General features: G+C 41.3%; 1 protein-coding gene across 4 annotated transcripts in view; it reads right to left on the reverse strand.

Annotated features, from left to right (window-relative positions):
• Positions 1–3,696: 3,696 nt before the first annotated feature.
• scyl2 (SCY1 like pseudokinase 2) overlaps positions 3,697–20,612 on the reverse strand; it is a 58,760-nt gene continuing 41,844 nt past the window's right edge. For 3 of the 4 annotated variants that reach the window (XM_059652588.1, XM_059652586.1, XM_059652585.1), the window contains 6 exons: positions 18,920–19,038; positions 17,019–17,119; positions 14,415–14,478; positions 11,197–11,292; positions 9,268–9,387; positions 3,698–5,547 (listed from right to left, as the gene is read on the reverse strand). In XM_059652588.1, coding sequence (XP_059508571.1) covers positions 4,816–5,547; positions 9,268–9,387; positions 11,197–11,292; positions 14,415–14,478; positions 17,019–17,119; positions 18,920–19,038 — 1,232 coding nt within the window. In that variant the 3' untranslated portion in view covers positions 3,698–4,815. Of the gene's footprint in view, positions 5,548–9,267; positions 9,388–11,196; positions 11,293–14,414; positions 14,479–17,018; positions 17,120–18,919; positions 19,039–20,612 lie in introns of all 4 variants that reach the window. The other variant, XM_059652587.1, reaches the window with a different exon arrangement.

Consider the following 20,612-nt stretch of genomic DNA (forward strand, 5'->3'; position numbering starts at 1 on the left):
TCCTGTGCCCTAAAGAAAGAAGTCCTGGGGCTCTTCAGTAGATTTGTAGCTCGGGTTGTGGATGCTGTGGTTGGTTCACTGGCCGAGTGGTTCATTAGTTTGCAGACGTTTCATTCCCCTGCTGGGTAACATCGTCAGCGCAACCTCCAATAAAGCGCTGTTGTGTTTTCCCGCCCGTTATATAAACTCTGAAGTCCGTTGGTATTGCCGTAAGAACAATTTTCATCAAGCCACAGCACTCTACAACAACCCAGAACTACACCAAAATGAAGAATACCTCCACCAAGTACTTAGGGACAAGGGATACCTGAACAGCTGGGTCCGACAATATCTGTCACACTAACAGCAGGAAGATACAGGACATCCTGGCACGCTTGTCACATTATCTTACATCAACAACATATCCAAACTGACCACAAGACTTCTATGGCCACTGGGCATCAGAGTGGCACACAATCCTACCTCACCCCTATGCCAACTGCTAACTCGAAGCAAAGACACCTTACCTACTATGGACTGAACCAATGTAATATACAAGATCCCATGCAAGGACTGTGACAAAACTACACTGGACAGACAGGAAGGAAGCTGGCCATGAGGATACTTGAACATCAACTAACAACAAAAGGACATGACCAATACTCACTCGTCTCCATTCACACAGATAAGGAAAACCACCAGTTTGATTGTCCCAATGTCAGGATCCTAGGGCAGGCCAAACAGAGACAAGCACAGGAATTCCTAGAGGCCTGGTTCTCCACCAAGAAGGCCAACAAACACGTCGAATTAGACTCTACAAACACACCACTGCAAAGAAAAACCAGAAATGAAGTAATTGACTCCAACAGACCCCTGATTTTAAATAACAAGCAGGAAAACACAACAGCGCTTCATTAGAGGCCACATTGATGCTGTTAGCTAGCAAGGTAATGAAATGTCTGCAAAATAACGATTTGATATAGATAACTAACAGCAATGGACGCAGCACCAATCCTTGAGGCACACTACTAGTCACAGGCCTCCAGTTCGACAAGCATCCATCCACTATTACAAGCCAATTGTGGATCCAATTTGCCAGCTCTCCCTGGATTCCATGTGATCTAACCCTCCAGAGCAGCCAGCCCTCATCAATGTTCCTGGTCACTTCATCAAAGAACTCGAACAAATTTGTCAGGCACGCGATCTCCCACGCACGAAGCCGTGCTGACTACTCCTAATCAAACTCTGACTTTCTAAATGCATGTATATCTTGAGGTTGTTAAGGTTGGTTGGCTCGCTGAGCTGGTTTCTTGTTTTGCAGACGTTTCGTTTCCATGCTTGGTAACATCCTCAGTGCAGCCTCTGATGAAGTGTCAGTGTGTTTTCCCGCCTGGTTTTTTAACTCTGGGGTCTGTTGTGACGGATTGCCTCATTTCCAGTTTTCCTTGGTAGTGAAGTGTATATGGGGTCGAGTTCAATGTGTTTATTAATAGCATGCTTCGTAGAGTGCCGTGCTTCCAGGAATTCTCATGCCTGAAATTCAACAGTAACCACCCCAGCACACACAAACGAAGCTGCGTGTGAACACTATTTAAAAGGGCTACAGCACACTGCAGTAACACGGACCTACGCCAAGAGGAAGAAGAATACCTCTTCCAGGTTTTCAAGGATAATGGATATCCAAAAAACCGGATCAGGAGATGCCTACAGGAACAGCAACAGAAAGAGACTACATGCCCCAACACGCTCATCGCACTTCCCCACATGAGAAACATGTCAGAACTCACCACAAGACTCCTACGATGGCTGGGCATCAGAGTGGTACATTAGCCCAAGTCAACCCTACGATAACTGCTCACCCGAACCAAGGACCCACTCCCCGCTATGGACAGGACCGTTGTCATCAACAAGATTCCCCGCAGAGACTGCGAGAAACACTACATTGGACAAACAGGAAGGAAACTAACAACAAGAGCACTTGAACACCAACTGGCTACAAAAAGACACGACCAATACTCACTCATCTCAATCCACATGGACAGGGAGAACCACCACTTTGACTGGCACAACACCAAGATCCTGGGACAGGCTAGGCAGAGACAAGCACAAGAATTCCTCGAAGCATGGCACTCCACGAAGCAGGCTATTATAAACACATTGAACTTGACCCCATATACATTCCACTACCAAGGAAAACCGGAAGTGAGGCAATCCATCACAACGGACCCCAGGGTTTAAAACCCAGGCGGGAAAACACAATGCCTCCTCCTTTTTTCTGGTCAAAGCCTCAATATCTCTTGTCATCAGGGTTCCTATTCCTGCCAAACTTGCCCTTCACCCTCACAGGAACATATTGACCTTAAACTCCAGCTATCACACTTTTAAAGGCCTCCCACTTGCCAGAGGTCCCTTTGCCTACAAACTACTCCAATCAACCCCTGCAAGGTCCTGTGTAATTCTAACAAAATTCACCTTGCCCCACTTTAGCACTTAAACCTGTGGACTAATTTTGTCATTTCTTCATAACTGTTTTAAAATTAATAGAACTATGGCTGGTCCCAAATTGCTCCCCCACTGTCACCGCAGTCACCTATCTTGCCCTATTTCCCAAGAGTAGGTGCAATTTTTCCTCTTCCTGAATAGGACTCTCTATATACCACTTGAGGAAACTTCCTTGAACACATTTTACAAATTAAACCCTTAACAATACTGCAGTCCCGGTCCCAGTGTTAGGAAAATTAATTTTTTTTTCCACAAAAGCTCTGAGCATTCATAATGCAAATCCAGAAAGTCAGCCTGCCTTAAGTTCAGAGTAACTGAGCAAGACAACGAAAACATGTTACTGGAAAAGCTCAGCAGATCCGGCAGCATCTGTGAAGAGAAATCAGAGTTAATGTTTTGGGTCCAATGATCGTTCCTCAGAGCTCTAGATTATACAACGTATTGTCTTCAGTGTCAGTTTCCAAAGAAGTTACTTCAGAACTTGAAAAGTAGCTTCACTGCCAAAGTACTCACTGAGGTTGCCGTGTTGGGAAATTCAACAGACAATTTGCACCTAGCAAAATTCCACAAACAGTATTCAGATAATAAACAAACAGTTGTGGTGATGTTGCCAGGGAGTACTGAGTTCTACATAGTGTTCTTCAATATACTGGCCATGGAATATTCACCTCAGGGGGCAACAGGCCCTCAATTTAAAATTAATCTGCAAGCCAGCAACTCTAATTGTGTGAGAACCGCGACTGTCACCTAGGATTTGCATTCAAGTCTCAGGATTGGGATTTGAAATCTTGACGTTCTCATTTAAAGGTGAGTGCAACCCGTTGCTTAAAGCAACACAAATTTATAGTATGTTTCTAAAATGATGACAAAGCCTTAAATCTCAATAATTCATTATCAAGGCAGCTGTGTCAAACTAAGTGCATGGAACTGATGGATATATGCTGACTGCCATTGTTTGTAGCTTCAGCAGCCCTTAGCCTACACCCTATTTGTCTTAGACGTGAATGTGTTTGAAGTTACAAGTACATCTAGTTGGTCCAGTGATGCACTCAGAGCCTCCTCCTCTGACCAGCAGAAATTTCAGGATTTGAGAATGTCTATACAATGGCTTTGCTCTTCTGCTAAGAAAAATATGCTTATGTGTGCACACACACGCACAAACAGACTTACGTATGTATTTACACATACACACATGCTATGCATATACAGACACACACCGCATGCATCATGTGGACTTTCTTCACAATTTTTAATGTCAAATATCATAAGAAGGTTTTTCTTTTCAATTCTGGTTATCTTTACTTTCAAACTACCAAAACTAAACCAACTATTTCTTTGTTACAGTAGAAATTGATTTCTAATTGCTGAATACTGTACATTTCAACTGATCTGTAATTTGGTACAAGAATATTTATTTCTCTCTTTTCAAATACCTGCAGTATTCAGCAAAGATAATGTACAACAATGCCATGCCAGGTCAAAGCATCTTTTAACAACTATCACAGAATTCATCACAAACACGAAGCAAGACAGACGGGAAATAACAAATGCACAAAATATGCACACAATGTATTTTTTATCTTCACCAAACCATTACAATCAAACAGGATACCTAAAAATAACCTAAAGACAGTTTCAGAAGACACTTGGGTGCCTGGAAACTAATCATTAACAGGAATGTTGATATGTTCAATTACTTTGGACTGTCCACTTCTGTATTCCTGAAGTACAGAATGGCAGTGAATATTTTTACAAGGGGTTTGGCATGTGGCTCAGCCAGTTTGAAAGATGCCTTCATCTGATGGGCCACATCAACTTATTGCACAACAACATAGTGAAGAAAACAGAATTCACTGCAACGTATTGGACTTTCACCCCAAAGTGATTTTGGTTTGTTTCTAAGAAGGTGGCATTTTGACCTGCCAGCACCACCTCAGTACAAGCACTGGAGCAACACGTGGAATAAATTAAATTGCTTAATATTGCTGTACATTCATTAAGGCTGCAGAATTGGTCCCAGACAGAAAGCTCATTAAAAGGAACCAAAACAGAGCAGAGCATGGAAATATAAAGTGGACATTCTTCTCACAGCAAACAACTGCCGAAAAGACAACTTGCGCTACTTAAGACCACTTAACGACATATGGGAAACGGCTACGTCTTTGAGGCATTGTGTGGCTTTTACCGTATAAGGCCATCTGGGTTTCACAGCAGCAAAAATGGAACAGGAACCGGCTTCCATATAAAAGCACAAGGTACCCAAATGGAACTAAAACCTATTTAATTGGTAGTGATCCTCTTCCAAAAGGTATGCAACAAAAGAGGAGATAAACACTATCCAAACAGGTCCTTCAGGTCTTTATTAGCAGAGCTGCTGGACGACACAGAGTTTGTTGGTAAGTGTGGTTGTGAGAAGTCCTGTGGTGACATGAATGGATTGGCCTGTAGGGGGGACATAGAGAAATTGGGCTGTCCCATCACACTAGGCTGAGCCCCTCCCATTGGACTGTTTGTGGCTGGTGAAGCCTGGGCTGGGACGAATTGCTTCAGCCACTGGTTCTGGGCTGCTGCTGGCAGCGGCTTTTGTGTTGGCTGGGCCATTTGATTCAAGGTGACCTTGCTGTTCTTCTGAGGGCCCAGCAAGTTGTCCAAAGCTGACAGGTCCACGGCTTTACTTGACTGTGAAATGGGCCCAGGCCCAGGCTGACCCAGCGTGCCAATGCTAGAGAAAGTTGGCAAGTTGGTTGCCGATGACATAGGCACTCTATTGATGCCAGTGGAGCTTCGGGTGCCATAGAAGTTTTGCCCTGTGCCAGTCATAGTCGCACTGTTGACGTACGTGGGTTGGAATGCCATGGAGGTGTTGAAGCCCATGCCGTTGCTCATGCTTCCCAAAGCATTCAGGCTGGTGCTCGAACTGGGAAAGCCCATACTGCTGTTCATTGGAGAAGGTGAGGAGAAGCCAGTCGAGGACATAGTCTGTGATAGACCAGCTTTGGACGTGTTAACGGACAGTGAATTCATGGAGGACATGTTTTCTAACAAGCTGCTGGTTAAGTCTTTGGTCTGTGAACAGAGTAAAACAAAGAGTGAAGTTGTTGTGTTCAGAAGTTTATGGGAAAAAATAACTTCAGAAAAGCACCTGATGTCCAAGACAGGCTTTTACAGTTTATACACATGTAGAATAGGTATCTTAGGAGGCTGCTTGCTCCAGCATCAATTGATGCCACTTTGAAAGTGCTGTTGAAATAGTCCCATTTTCCTGAATACGGTGAACATAGCTTTAAATTAAGTTTGCAGAATTATTTTTATTGTGTTAAAAATAACCATTTATTCCAGCATTGGGCTATTGTATATGTTACAAAGCTGGCTTGAGTAATTGAGAGGTGGAAGGCTGAAAGCTAAAATGTGTGGTTCTTTCAAGAGATCTGTGCTTGTCTTTACTTAGGAATTTTTTAAAAAGTGTGTATGTGAACAGCAGCTGAAGTTGCCAGTACAGAGAGCCTCAAAAGTGAAACAAGTGCATCAAAAAAAGCCTTACAGGTGGCAGGTTCTGACAACGAGTTTGAATTCAGCCAATTAACTTAAGACCAAACTCAGTGATTCAAAGCCAATTGAACTTAAAAACTGATGGTGCTGACAACCTGAAACAAATCATATTATAAGAATATGATTGTGTCATTATGGGTACATAAGACAAGGGCATCTGGACAAGTGGGGAGAACCAACTGCTGGAGTTAGCACCATTCAGCTCTCAGAGAAAGCCCATCTAATTAATCAAAGGTACCACAGTATTTTAGCTCAAAGTCCTCACTGAAGAAATTATAGAGATAAAGCATTCCTAACGATAGAACTAATGGAGGAAAGGTGTTTGTGAATAGTTCGGAGAAGACAGAACATTCCAGAACAGTCTGTGCCAATTTGCAAAGATTGTTATAATTTATTGCTTCTTATTAACTGGGTTTATATCAGTAAGGACTTGTTTTTATTTAAGCAGCATTCCAGTTGAATTTAGACTAGCTAGGGGGGTGGAAAAGAGTTGTTGATTTGTTAGTAATTTTGTTCATTTGTTTTCATTTAACCATTCTCTTAATAGATTATGAGGGATAAGGTGAGCTTCTCTGGGTGTTTTGGGGATAATTATTAGAAGGGAAACCCCTACTCCTGTCATAACAGTTCGGGGATAGTAAGAACATCAGATGCTGGAGATTCTGAGATAACAAGGTACAGAGCTGGATGAACACAACAGGCCAAGCAGCAACAGAGGAGCAGGAAGGCTGACGTTTCAGGCCTAGACCCTTTCTGAAGAAGGGTCTAGGCCTGAAACATCAGACTTCCTGCTCCACTGATGCTGCTTGGCCTGTTGTGTTCATCCAGCTCTACAACTTGTGATCTCTTATAACAGATCAGGGCTTGTGTTTTAGTGTAATTATCAGAGGGGTTCAGTCATACTCTGTCATAACACATGTCACTTCAATAAACTGGGAAGCTACGGGGGTTTTGCTAAACTGAATTTTGACTGTCACATATCAAGTAAGGTAGATTCTGTTGAATTCTTTACAAGATTTATTAGCTGTCTTTTAAAAATTCACTTAAAATCTGAGTATTGCTGCAAAGGCCCTCTGACTGGAGGTCTGTGATCAGTGGTGTCCCACAAGGATCATTGCTGGAACCTCTGTCATTTGTAATATACACAAATAATTTGAATGAAAATGTAGGAGGTCTGATTAATAAGTTTGCAGGTGGCATAGAAACAGAAGGAGCTATGGATTGTGAGGGAGATTACCAAATGATGCTGGAGGATACCCATCAGCCAAAAAGCTGGACAGAGAAATGGCAGATGGAGCTTAATCTTGACAAGTGTGAGATGATGCATGTTGGAGGTCAAATGCAAGAGGAAAAAGCAGAACTCTGAGGAGCATTGCTCTATGTAGAGAGCTCTTGGGGTGAAAATCCATAGCTTCCTCAAAGTGGCAACACAAGTGGAGAAGTTGGTAAACAGTGCTTATGGCAAAATTGCCATACTTGATTAGGGCACTGAGTATAAAAGTTAGCAAGTCATTTTGCAGCTGTATAAAACTTTAGTTCGGCCATGTTTGGAATGCTGTGCATGGTTTTGGTCACCACAAGATAGGAAGAGTAGTATGGACGCTTTGGGCAGGGTTCATAAGAGGTTTATCACCGATAGAACATAGAAATGTACAGCATAGTACAGGCCCTTCAGCCCACGATGTTGTGCCGTGGAATAATCCTAATCCAAAAATAAAATAACCTAACCTACATTCCCCTCAATTCACTGCTATCCATGTGCCTGTCCAGCAGTTGCTTAAATGTCAGTAATGACTCCACTTCCACGACTACCACTGGTAAACTATTCCATGCGGTCACAACTCTCCGGGTGAAGAACCTCCCTCTGACGTCTCCTCTATACCTTCCTCCTAACACCTTAAAACTATGACCCTTCGTGGCAGTCAATCCTGCCCTGGGGAAAAGTCTCTGGCTATCGACTCTATCCATGCCTCTCATTACCTTGTACACCTGCTGTTGCCTGGATTGTGGTGTATTAGCTCTAGGGAGAGGTTGGACAAACTTTGATTGTTTTTGCTAAAGTGTCAGAGGCTGAGGGGTGACTTGATAGAAGTATATAAAATTATGAGAGGGAATTCTAGGAGGGTCTAGGCCCGAAACGTCAGCTTTTGTACTCCTGAGATGCTGCTTGGCCTGCTGTGTTCATCCAGCTCCACACTTTGTTATCTTGGATTCTCCAGCATCTGCAGTTCCCGTTATCTCTGGCATAGGTTTATGGTGTGAGGGGGAAAGTTTAAAGGAGACGTGCAAGGCAAATGTTTTTACCCAGAGGGTGGCTGGTACCTGGACCAAGCTCATAGCAGAAGTGATAGAAGCAGATACGATTGCAAACTTTAAGATGCATTTAGACAAATACATGAACAGGCAGGGAATACGAGGATACAGACCATGTGCAGGCAGGTGGGATTATTTAGAATGTCACATGGTCGGCTCAGACATGGCGGGTCAAAGAGCCTGTTCATGTGCTGTACGGTGCTTGCCCATTCCTATACAACTCAGTGGCTTGCTGGGCCACTTCAGAGAACAGTTAAGAATCAACGTAATTGCTGTGGGTCTGGAATCACACATAGCAAGAATGGCTCTGATAGCTTCATGAGTGAACCAGGTGGATTTTACAACAATCTTGTAGTTCCACCATCACTATTATAGATAATGTCTTTTTATTCCAGATTTCATTAATTGAATTTAAATTGTGCAGCTGCACTGGTGGGCTTTGAATACATGTCTCTAAATCAATTGTCCAGGCACTAGGCTCACTAGGCCAGTAAGATAACCATGATCCTCCCATATCTGAAGATTACATTTTTATGATGATACACAATTTCATAAACTTTTTCACATTTATCTCTGAAGATTCAAAGTGGTGTATTCATTGCTTTAAGGATGTTAACTTGTACAAACTTAGCAAAGCATTTTACATAAAAATAAGTGCTGGAGAAACTCGGGGAAACCACTTTTGTGGATAAAGAAACAAAGTTAACGCTCTTCAGAAGAACTGGACGCGAAACATTAACTCCGTTTCTCTCTCCAGATGTTGCCAGACCTGCTGAGCTTCCCCTGCACTTTATTTTTATTTCAGATAATCCACAATATTCTAGGTCTTTCCAAGTATTTTGTAAATGAACACACAGACAAATAAGATAACAATGAGGTCACTGACATGCTCCCAAGTGTTAAGTCAGCTTGGCAGACACAAACCTGCTTGCTTGGAGCTGAAACTTTAACAGACTTTGGGGCAAGAGGTTGCTGATTTCGAAGTTTCTGAGCCTGTTCCTGCTCTTTGGCCAACCGCTGTTTCTCTTCCAATGTAAGAGAAGTCTGGTTACAAGGAAAAAATATATTTAAGACTGTTTCACAGAACCATTGAATTTTATAGCTCAGCAAGTGGCCATTTGGATCCCACATCTATGCTTATACTCTGAAAGAATGGTACTTTCCCTTCAAAAAACTGCTTTTCAAATAATTGGCCCACCTCTTAAAAATACAGAATCTTGCATTACAGCAATCCTATATATCTGTTTGACTCTTTGATAACTAGCCTGGCGCTCTTTTCTAAAAGACCTACAGATTTTATTAGTACAACATATAAAACAGATTGAAACGTTTCTAGTCTATGTACATTCCATCTGCTTGGTGTTCAGAGGTGTCATAATTTAGCATCAATGCTAATGCATGAGGAAAAGCAAAATCTGCAGATGTTAGAGATTTTGAATAAAAAGTAAATGCTGAAGAAACTCAGCAGGTTGGGCAGCAACTGTGGAGAAAGGAAGAGTTAGCATTTCAAGTCAAGTCAGGGAGCAGGGTCATAGTGGACTTGAAACATTAACTCTGTTTCTCACCCTACAGATTCTGCCAGACCTGCTGAGTTTCTCAAACACTTTGTTTTTTTTCATTCCAAATCTCTAGCAAATGGGCTTGTGGTTGGATGAGATGGTTGGGTTGCGGGGTATAGTGGGGGCAAAAAAAGAACCATGTCAGGATGGCTCTTTGCCAGAGTCCAGGGTCCAAGGGGCTTCTCAGGGGCAATTAGGGCATTAGAGGTCAAAAGAACCTTGTATCTGGGTCTGAGTCACCGGACTAGAAATAATAAGAAGTTTTTTTTGCTTCACAGATGCTGCCAGATGTGCTGAACTTCTCCAGCAATTTCTGTTTTTGTTGGATTCATGGAGTTTAGAAAAGTAAGAAGCAACTTTGTTGAAGCATACAAGATCTTGTGAGGTCTCAATGGCACGTGGGAAGAATGTTTCCTCTTGTGGGAGATTTTAGCACAATGGGTCACTGTTTCAAACAAAAAGAAATTCACCATTTATAACAGAGACAAGGATTTTTCTGGTGGTGAGTCTTAGAATAATGTTAAGCCAGAGATAGGCAGATTCTTGACAAGTGACGAAGGGCTTTAAAAGTCATTGGGCCAGGTAGAAATGAATCAGATCAGCCATGATATTATTGAATGGCTAAGCATACTTGAGAGGCCTACTCCTGATGCTAGTTTGCAGGCTTGCTCACATGGAAGCATCAAGCAGCCAATTCCATCTTACAAGGAGCAACATTCCAATGGATTTAGGAACTTAGACTGTTGGAAGGGCACCAACCTAATCAGGTATGGAACCCTCAACTAGCAACTATGGATGTAAGGCTGGTGTTGGGGATAGGTCTTGGAGCCAGAGGCTCGATACCCAAATAAGCAAATTGTCATGACAAAAGGTCACAGCAGACAAAACCATTCCTCTCAATGCAGAGGGTTTTTCCTTCGGTAAGCCTCTTCATTTTAACATTTTCAAAAGGTGTCAGCAAATCCATGCTGTGATGGTGTCACCCTCGCCTAACTTCAACCACAGGGCCAAGCTCTCCTGGTGAGGGTGCAGCTTGGATCTTACTGCTGACTCTAGTAATTCTCTTGTTGCCAGGGGCCTGCCAGCATTTTTAATTGGACTGGGCTCCCTGAAGCAGCTCTTAATTAATCACTTCCACAAAAATCACATTTGATGCCCAGCCACAGCCAACTCCAGCTCTCTGACCCAGAGTTGAAGGCAACGTCAGGATCATTCCCCAACTGGGGAAATCCAGTGAGTCACACTCTAATGAAGGGCTAAACAGGGTATACATTGAGCTTCAAGTATGTCTTACTTTGACTTGCTTCTGTGAATTGGAGACCGATCCATCCTCTTTCTTATTAACTCCTCCACTTACATCCACTCCAAAGCTTGTGAAGATCTTATCAATCTATTTAGCAAAACAGCACAACAAATGAAGACTACTTAAAGAGAATCATCACGTAGAACACAAATGGAATAAATCAAAACTGGTTAAGTCAGTCAAAGAATTCCAATAAAGCCTTCTCAGGTTTCAAAATCCTAGAACCTACAGCATAGACAGCAATGAACCAGGCCACTGTACCTGTGCCATTCTCATCTCAACTTGCACTGCCAAATCTAATTTCATTGCGCTGCCCTTCTCAAATTCCAATTAGGATACTTGTTTTCAAAACTTCACCCAATCCTCTTTTAAATGATGTTTTAATCTCTGCTTCAATGGCTACTTGTGGTAAAGCATTCCAAGCTCAGGACAGAAATATATTTGAACTCTCTACTTGGATTCCGTTAAAAAGCCCTTTATGTCCTTTAGGGAAGGAACTGCCATTCTTACCTGGTCTGGCCTACATGTGGCTCCAGACTCACAGCAATGTGGTTGACTCTTAACTGCCCTCTGGGCAATTAGGGATGGGCAATAAATACAGCCTAGCCAGCAACGCCCACATCCCGTGAATGCATTAAAAACAGCATTACATTTACTGTTCAATCTGATTTGTTATCAGCTAAATCAGTGCTCTTATAGGCAAAGCCCTCATCACCTATGTACAAATTCCAATCTCTTCTTCCCATTCATTCACTATTTGAAATACTCATTTCCTTTGTGCATAATAAATTTTTACAGTCTTGGCAATTAACAAAGTAAGAAAAGGATCAAACACAGCGAATGCTGGAGACTCAAAACATTAACTCTGTTTTTCCCTCCATGGATGTGGCCAGACCTGCTGAGTTTCTCCAGTATTCTGTGTTTGTTTCAGATTTCCAGATTCTGCAGTATTTTGCTTTTATTAAAATAAAACAGACTTACCTGATATAGCCAGTGAGATTGTTGTGAAAGCTTACCTATAGACTTTGTTTTTTATTCATTTACATGATGACGGCATCGCTGTCTAGGCCAGCATTTATTGCCCAGAGGGCAGTTAAAAGTCAACCGCTTTGCTGTGGGTCTGGAGTCACATGCAGGCCAGACAAGGCAAGGATGGCAGTTTCCTTCTTTAAAGGACATTAGTGAACCAAATGCATTTTTCCCCAACAATCGACAATGTGTCCATTGTCAGTAATGGACTTTAATTTCAGATTTATATTGAGTTCAAATTTCACCATCTGCTGTGGTGGGATTCAAATGCAGGTCCCAGAACAGGACCTGGTTTTCTGGGTTAGCAGTGTAGTGATAAAACCACCTGGCTGTCACCTTACCCCAACAGATTATTTTGAGAGTACATGATAAATTTGTGTTTATGGTCAGTTCACAAGCCTGTATTTTTCAAAGAATGACAAAAATGCAATTTAATGTAAAAGGCACATCCCATGGCTGGGAAACTAACATGGATTGTAGTGCCATTGAATGAGAGAACACAGGGAGAGACCAATCAGTCCAATATGCTTGTAATGGTTTCTTTGAAGAGTAAGGAGACCTGCTCTGCTGTCATAGCCCATGAGATTATTTATCTAATTCTCTTCTCAATATAACTGCTAAATCTGCTTCTATCCTTGAGGTCTTAAGGCGCGATTTCACACTTCAGAAATGATAAAAATGATTTCGTAAAATGTGAAAGAATTCAAAACTGCACTGAAGTTCATGAGGATACTCCAATCTTTAAGGTTCTTCAATTAAACAATGGGTTGTAAACGTGAATAAAAAGAGAGACATGTTGTCAAAGCTCTTCCATCTTGCACTCATCAGGACAGACACAAGAACACCAAACTTCAACTCTCACAACTATATATGTGAGAGGAGAAAACAGTGCTGATTGGTTGGCGAGTTAACTGATTGGTTGGCAAGTTAACTCTGATTGGTTAAGGCATTGCCATGGAGTAAACTGGGGAACTATAAGACAAGCTCTCAGGTAATTCAAAAACATGTAAAAATTGAACATATTCAGTGTGTTTCTTGAGCTAAATCTAACCAGAACATCTAAGTTAGATCTGACATCATGAATGGGTGGTTCCTGCTGAACAACCCTTAATATGTAAAGAACTTCACCAACAACCAATCTGTGATAATCAGTTATAATCCTGCTCATTTACAGTTGGTAGAAGTGAAATACATTCATATGCAGGCACCAGTTCTCCACAAACAAAATGAATATGTTGAGCTTTTATTCACATGACTCTGCATGAATAAGTGCTTTCTGACATCACCCCTGAACAACTTAGCTCTAATTTTAAGATTATGCCACCACATTCTGGACTTGACCCATCACAGATGATTGGGTGGGTCAAGAGAGACCATCAGCTCAATCATTTTCTTTAGCATCTCTGTGAAATCACCCTTTAATTATCATTGGGAGCAGAAGTCTAGTATTTTATGATAAACTAAAATTTTGATTATAAAAACAAATCCTTGCTTGTCAGTTACTTTTAAGTCACAATCTTATTTTCAGTTGTTTCCCAGGCAGTTACTACTGGCCACAACACCACCAGGTTAAAACTGTAAAGAGTGTTGTATTTGCTGTTCATGCGTTCAAATATGAGACGGAACAGCAGTCATCGGCGCCTGTCTCCCATTTCCAATTATCTGGAGTTCATGGTATATTTGGCTCCTTTTGCTGCCTTCTCTTCCTTCGTCCACGCTCTCTTTTGAGTGTCCTGTCTCCTGTATTTCCCTACCAAATGCAGATTTCTGTCCAGGATCCTAACCTACTGGCCCAATGCTTGCTTGAATACTGTACAGACCGCTACATGCTGCTGTGACAGCTGTAACTTCAGTCGCACAGTGCAGTTTACAAAAAAACTCACAGTTCTCGTAAACTTCGCCAAAGGCAGCTGGAGACAAAGACAATTAGTGGGAGATAAAGGAGGATAGAGAACGAGGAGGAATTCAAGGGTAGAATAAGGTACCAATTAGTTAAGCAAACTGGAAACAACAAAAAGGACATATGCCAGAAGAAGAGCTTCAATTACCTCATCCAAATTTCTGCTGCCCCTATCGTAGCTTGCATCAATCCCAATCACTCTCTGCCTGCAGTACTTGCTGACCATTTTCCAGCAGATAAGCTGTACATTTCAGTTTATATTCAAGCACTGTTACCTTACCTGAGTGTCTTGGTTTTCCTTTGATTCAGTAATTTTATTGAACTGGCCAGGTAGATCCAAACTTCTAAAAAGAGACAAAACATCACGATTGTATTGACTAAGAAAGAAATTACAATCATATAGTATCTCTGAGGATGTCCGAATGGTTGAAATGTGCTAGGAAATAATTGAATTGTTGCGCTGTTCTAATACAGAAGAACACACAAGCTAATTTTTGCACAGCAAGCTCCCAGACATATTAATAATGGCCAGATAGTGTTCTGGGATGCTGCTTGAGGAAGAAGTTGCAGCATCAGTATGTTGTTTACTCTTGGATCTGGTCAGCAAAGATAAAAATCCCAAAGAGTGGATGAAAGTACCTCGCTTCTCAGTTCGGGGTCAAAATCTACCATTGAGCGATTTTCTTTTTAATTCAGTATTACTTTACAAAATAAAAATAAATCTGAAAATCATAGAACATAACTCAAAAGGCAACAGTCTGGCCGATTGCTCCTATGTCAGCTCACTAAAAGAACAATTGGTTCGCTACCACTCACCTATTCTTTCCCAATTAAACCTGCATCTGCTTACTTTCGAAGTACAGTATTTACTACCAGCTTGAAAGTGATCCTTGCAATTGTATCAACAACCCCTTCAAGCAATACATTCTAGATCACAGCTTGCGACATCAAATAAATGGTTTCACCTCCCCTCTACATTCTTTTAGCAAATTAAATCTGTGATCCCTGCTTACTAATGCCAGTGGAAACTGTCTTCTCTTATTCTCGAAGAGAGTTAAATATGAGAATGAGAAATTTCATACACGGACAGGCCATCATAGGCTCTGAAATTGTGGGTCAGGATGAGGGCAGGGAGCACAGAAATGGCGAACAGACAGGATAATCGTGTAAGTTTTTGAGATGTGCCTGATGCGAAATTGAAAAATATTTTGAATGAATTAATAATTAAAACAAAATAATTTCTCTACATGTGGTATTCATAGAAAAATGCCTTCAATGCAGTTGGTGAAATTATATCAATTCAGGGTTAGGGTCTACCTTTAAATATGTCTTTGAAGTAATAAAGCTGATTACTTCCATTAGTGATTTCAATATCATATTTTCAGGAATTACATAATACCTTACTGTATTTAACAGGGAAAATGATGGCTCAGTGGTATTTTTGCTAGATTATTAAACCTGAGACCTAGGTAATGTTCTGGGGATATAGATTAAAATCCTCTCATGGCAAATTGTTGAATTTGAATTCAATAAAAATCTTGACTAGTTAAATGAAGCATGAAACCACCATCAATCGTCAGAAAAACCCACCTGGTTCACTAATGCACTTCAGGGACTGAAACTGCCAGCCTTACCTGGTCTGGCATACATGCAACTCCAGAGACTCTTAACTACCCTCTGGGCAATAATCACTAGCCTGACCAGTAACGTCCACATCCCTCCCGTCTGATCTGAAATGGATGTTGAATCTTTACCATATGTTTAAATGTACCTCTCTGATCTCTGCCAAGATTGACTGAGAATATACTTGTTCAGATGAGATCAGATTCAAAGTTGTTTTATTTTGCTGGAGGTGAACATAGTGAACAACAAATACAACTGGATTCACCTAGTTCATGCTAAACTTTATGTGCAATAAACACAATAAAGAACATGTTTGGTTATCTTATTTGGCTAACAAAGTTAACAGCTAACTTTGCCACCAAGCAAAATCTTTCAGAACTTTGTGTGACGTCTGCTTGATTTTAATTTTTTCTGAACCTATTTGTATGTCTCTACTGCATTTTGTCTTAAGTCAGTTTGTTCAGTCAAACAGAACCGGTGGCTCTCCAACATGTCAGGTGTCTTATCAATTGTCAACCAAGATTAATGCATTGCTGATTATTTCAGTGTCTGGGGAATAAAATTTCACTGTTGAATGTGCAGCCATCTTACTTCTTTATCCTTCATTTGTGAGAATACGTGTGAATGTACAATTTACAATACTCAGCTCCTCAAGACTGCTCTGCCATTCAATAAGATCATGGCTAATCCCCTCCTATCCCCAGTAACCTTTCATTCCTCTCTGCTTAGCAAGAATCTATCTGCCTTGGCTTCAAAAATTTCAAACGTTTCTGCTCCCATCACCTTTTGAGGAAGAGAGTTCCAAAGAACCTCTGCAAGAAAAATAATTCTCAACTCTGCCCTAAATGGATGACCTCTTATTTTGAAACACAAACCCTCAATTCTAGATTCTCCCACATGGGGAAACATTTTTTTCCCAATCCACCTAGTCAAAAAATTGTTTTAATAACCCAATGTTTAAAAGCAACCTTTCTTTCCCTCCAACAAACACTGCAAAAACTGGTCAAAATAATTCTGAAACTTGACATTGCAATTTCTCTATTTACCTTTATTACCAGTTGGAGACACAAGAACGGTTTGGATGGACACAATTACTGCAAAATGTTTGCCAGGATTTGCTGTTTGCAATTGATACCAGCTTTCTCTCTCTCTAGAGTCGTAGAAGCTCATGTGTAATCAATGTGCCTCACTGTTACTCTGTGGCACAAGCAGACTGCAGGCTGTCACAGTGAAGACAAAACATAGCACGCGCACTCATTACCTCTGCTGTTCTTGCATGTGGTGTAGCTGTTCCAGTTTAGTCTTATGCTCAGCCTCCATCTTACTTAACATTTCCTTAATCACTCCCATAAAGGAGTTAAACTATGTAAAAAAAAAAGAGAAATCAATGGTTTTTCTTTTGGAAATCATACAAAGAGAAATACGATTAAAAAAAAAAGACAATTCAGCAATCCTGCGCTGACCACGGGAAACTGGGGTTGGAGAACCGACACCAGTGCTATTAGTTCTGTCTCATGTTGAAGCCCAGTCCAGCAAGATCCCCGACAGGAACATATCCTAAAGAACATGGAGGGCACAAGAAAATCTATACAGACTAGCCCCTTTGGTGTTAAAAAGGAAATCTTTCTGAAGTTCCTGCTCAAGATGTGGAAGGCTGCAATTTTTTTCCTTATTTTGTTTAAGTGAATTACAAAGACATTCTCTGTAAAAATAACAACCATAAAATAAAGTTCTACAGATGTGAAGAAATTATTGAATATTTTGTCTTCTTGCATATGAATGCTGTATTTATTAATAATAGTGCATGGTTTAAGGTGACAGCTCACTGATGCCAATAAAGAATGGCATAAATTCATAGGCAAGGCCCAACTTGATATTGAAATGAGATATCCAGAGGACTTCTCACAGCTCAGACATTGGTGGGCATATTGAACATTTTAGTGGACCAGTCGCATATATAATTAATTGGATACAAATCCAGTTGGTTTTTTAACCTTCAAAAAGTAACACATGGTTTACTGCAATGCATCGTAAACTTTTAACCCACTGTGATCCCATGTGAGAATTTGTTGCAATTCCTGATGAGAACTGAAAAGTGGGGGCCTGATAGAGAGCACGCAGCTGTTGTAACTTGGGTCATAGAATCACGGCAACCACTTCTGCTGCAGAATGTACAATCCCAAACTTTCAGCTCCAGACCCCTCTTGGGATTCCAACTTTTACTTTGGTTTACTCTGGTTTACTGGCCTTGTCGAATATATAAAAGTCCTAAGATACATTAGACACAGCTTAAATAGAATGCTTCAAGGCTTTTTGAAGTGACCAAAGTATTCAATTCATTGCTATTTTGTTTTAGAATCTTTGGGCTTATAATGAATAGATACATAATTCATATGGTCTTAAGAGAAAATCATGAGCGGCATGGATAGGGTAAATAGATAAGGTCTTTTCCCTGGGGTGGGGCAGGTCAAAAACTGAAGGGCATAGGTTTAAGCTGAGAGGGGAAAGATTTAAAAGAGACCTAAGGGGAAACCGCTTCATGTGGAGAACAGAGCATGCATGGAATGAGCTGCCAGAAGAAATCGTACAGGCTGGCACAATTGCATCATTTAAAAGGCATCTGGATGGGTATATGAATAGGAAAGATTTAGAGGGATATGGGCCAAATGCTGGCAAATGGAACTAGATTTATCTAGGATATCTGGTCAGCATGGATGAGTTGGATCAAAGGGTCCGTTTCCATGCTGTATGTCTCTATGACCCTATGACTCTAAAATGTCCTGGAGGATAGATTCATTTTCATAGCAATTTTATACTGATTCTTTGGAACAGGCAGGGCAGAAGTAGAACTTATCACAAGAGGTTTCTCACCCACCACCTTCCTACACAAGTCTTAAATGCCAAGTGTATCACAACTCAACAATAATTAAAACCAAGAGAGAGATAACAAAGTGTGGAGCTGGACGAACACAGCACGCCAAGCAGCATCTTAGGAGCATAAGCATTGCAGGCAAAGGCTAAAATCTGAGGACTTCTGAAACAAGTTGAGTTTTTGTTTTAACAAACAAGAAAAGCCAAGATGCATTAATTCTGAAAACATGAAACAAACTGAAAAAAAGACCATTTCTACCAGCATAGAGGCAGCAGTAAAGGTGGTCTGACCTGGTTTAGATTCAGATTGTTGTCAATGCTGAGTGGTATAAGGTGTGGTAGCACTTTTGAAGCCAACTGTTCTTTGGTAATTCCCAGCTTCTTGTGGCTAAAAGTACATTTGTAGATACCTGAAAACCAAAAGTCAACAAAACATTTGTTAAAGCTTACTATCAAATATTCTTTGTTAGTAGCAAAACCTGCAGCAAGAAGCATAAAAACAGAAAACAGGAGGAGTAGGCCTGTTGGTCCTTTGAAACTGTTCCACCATTCAATGCGATCATGACTGATCATTGCCACCACCAACCTGCAAGCTCCCCTCCGAGCCACTCGCCATCCTGACTTGGAAAAATATCATGTTTTTTCAGTAAAAATCTTGGACTTCCCTTCCTAATAGCATGTGGATCAACGACCAAGTGGACTGCAGCAGTTCAAGAAAGCAGCTCACCAGCACCTTCTCAAGGGCATCAAGGTATGGGCAATAAATGCTGACCAGCCATTGACGCCTACATCGCACAAATGAAAAACAAATAAAACTCAGCACCCTATTCCCAACTTCTTCCCAGAATATTTGATACCTTTTGCCCTAAGAACTATATCTGTCTCATTCTTGAAAACATTCATGCTTTGGACTCAGCTGCTTTCTGAGGTAGAAAATTCCACACGCTCACGACTCTTTGGGTGAAGAAAATTTCTCCTCATCTCAGTCCTAAATGGCTTAACCTGTATCCTTAGACTGTGACCATTGGTTCTGGACTCACGGATCATTAGGAATATCCTTTCTGAATTTACACTGACTAATCATACAGTCACAGAGATAAACAGAACGGAAACAGACTCTTCAGTCCAGCTTGTCCATGCTGACCAGATATCCTATATTTATATAATCCCACCTGCCAGTATTTGGCCCATATCCCTCTGAACCCTTCCTATTCACATTCCCATCCAGATACCTTTCAAATGCTGTAATCGTACCAGCCTCCACCAATTCCTCCGGCAGCTCATTCCATACGTGCATCACCCTCTGTGTGAAAAAGTTGCCCCTTAAGTCCCTTTATATATCTTTCCCCTCTCACTTTAAACCTATACCCTCTAGCTTTGGACTCCCCCACCCCGGGGAAAAGACTTTGGCTATTTACCCTAACCATGCCCCTCATGATTTTCCAAACCTCCATAAAGTCACACCTCAGCCTCCAATACTCCAGGGAAAATAGCCCCATTGTATTCAGCCTATACGTAGGGGAGATGTCAGCATTCCCCTCTACATTGGGGAAATGGACATTAGGCTGAGAGACTGCTTTGTAGATCATCTACGTTCTGTTCACAAAAAAGACCTTGAGCTACCTGTTGCCTACCACTTTTACACATCACCCTGTTCCCCGGCCAACATCTCTGTCTCAGGCTAACTGTGGTGTTCCAGTGAAGCTCAGTGCAAGCTGGAAGAACAGCACCTCATTTTCTGCTTGGAGATCCTGCTGCCCTTTGGACCCAATATAGAGTTCAATAATTTTAGGGTCTGAGCTCTCCCAGGTAGATGAGAGTAAACCGGTTGATGTGGTGTATATGGATTTCAGCAAGGCGTTCGATAAGGTTCCCCACAATAGGCTATTGTAAAAAATGCGGAGGAATGGAATTGTGGGAGATATAGCAGTTTGGATTGGAAATTGACTTGCTGAAAGAAGTCAGAGGGTGGTAGTTGATGGGA

This window comes from Stegostoma tigrinum, chromosome 18, assembly GCF_030684315.1.
Source record: "Stegostoma tigrinum isolate sSteTig4 chromosome 18, sSteTig4.hap1, whole genome shotgun sequence".
Taxonomy (NCBI): Eukaryota; Metazoa; Chordata; class Chondrichthyes; order Orectolobiformes; family Stegostomatidae; genus Stegostoma; species Stegostoma tigrinum.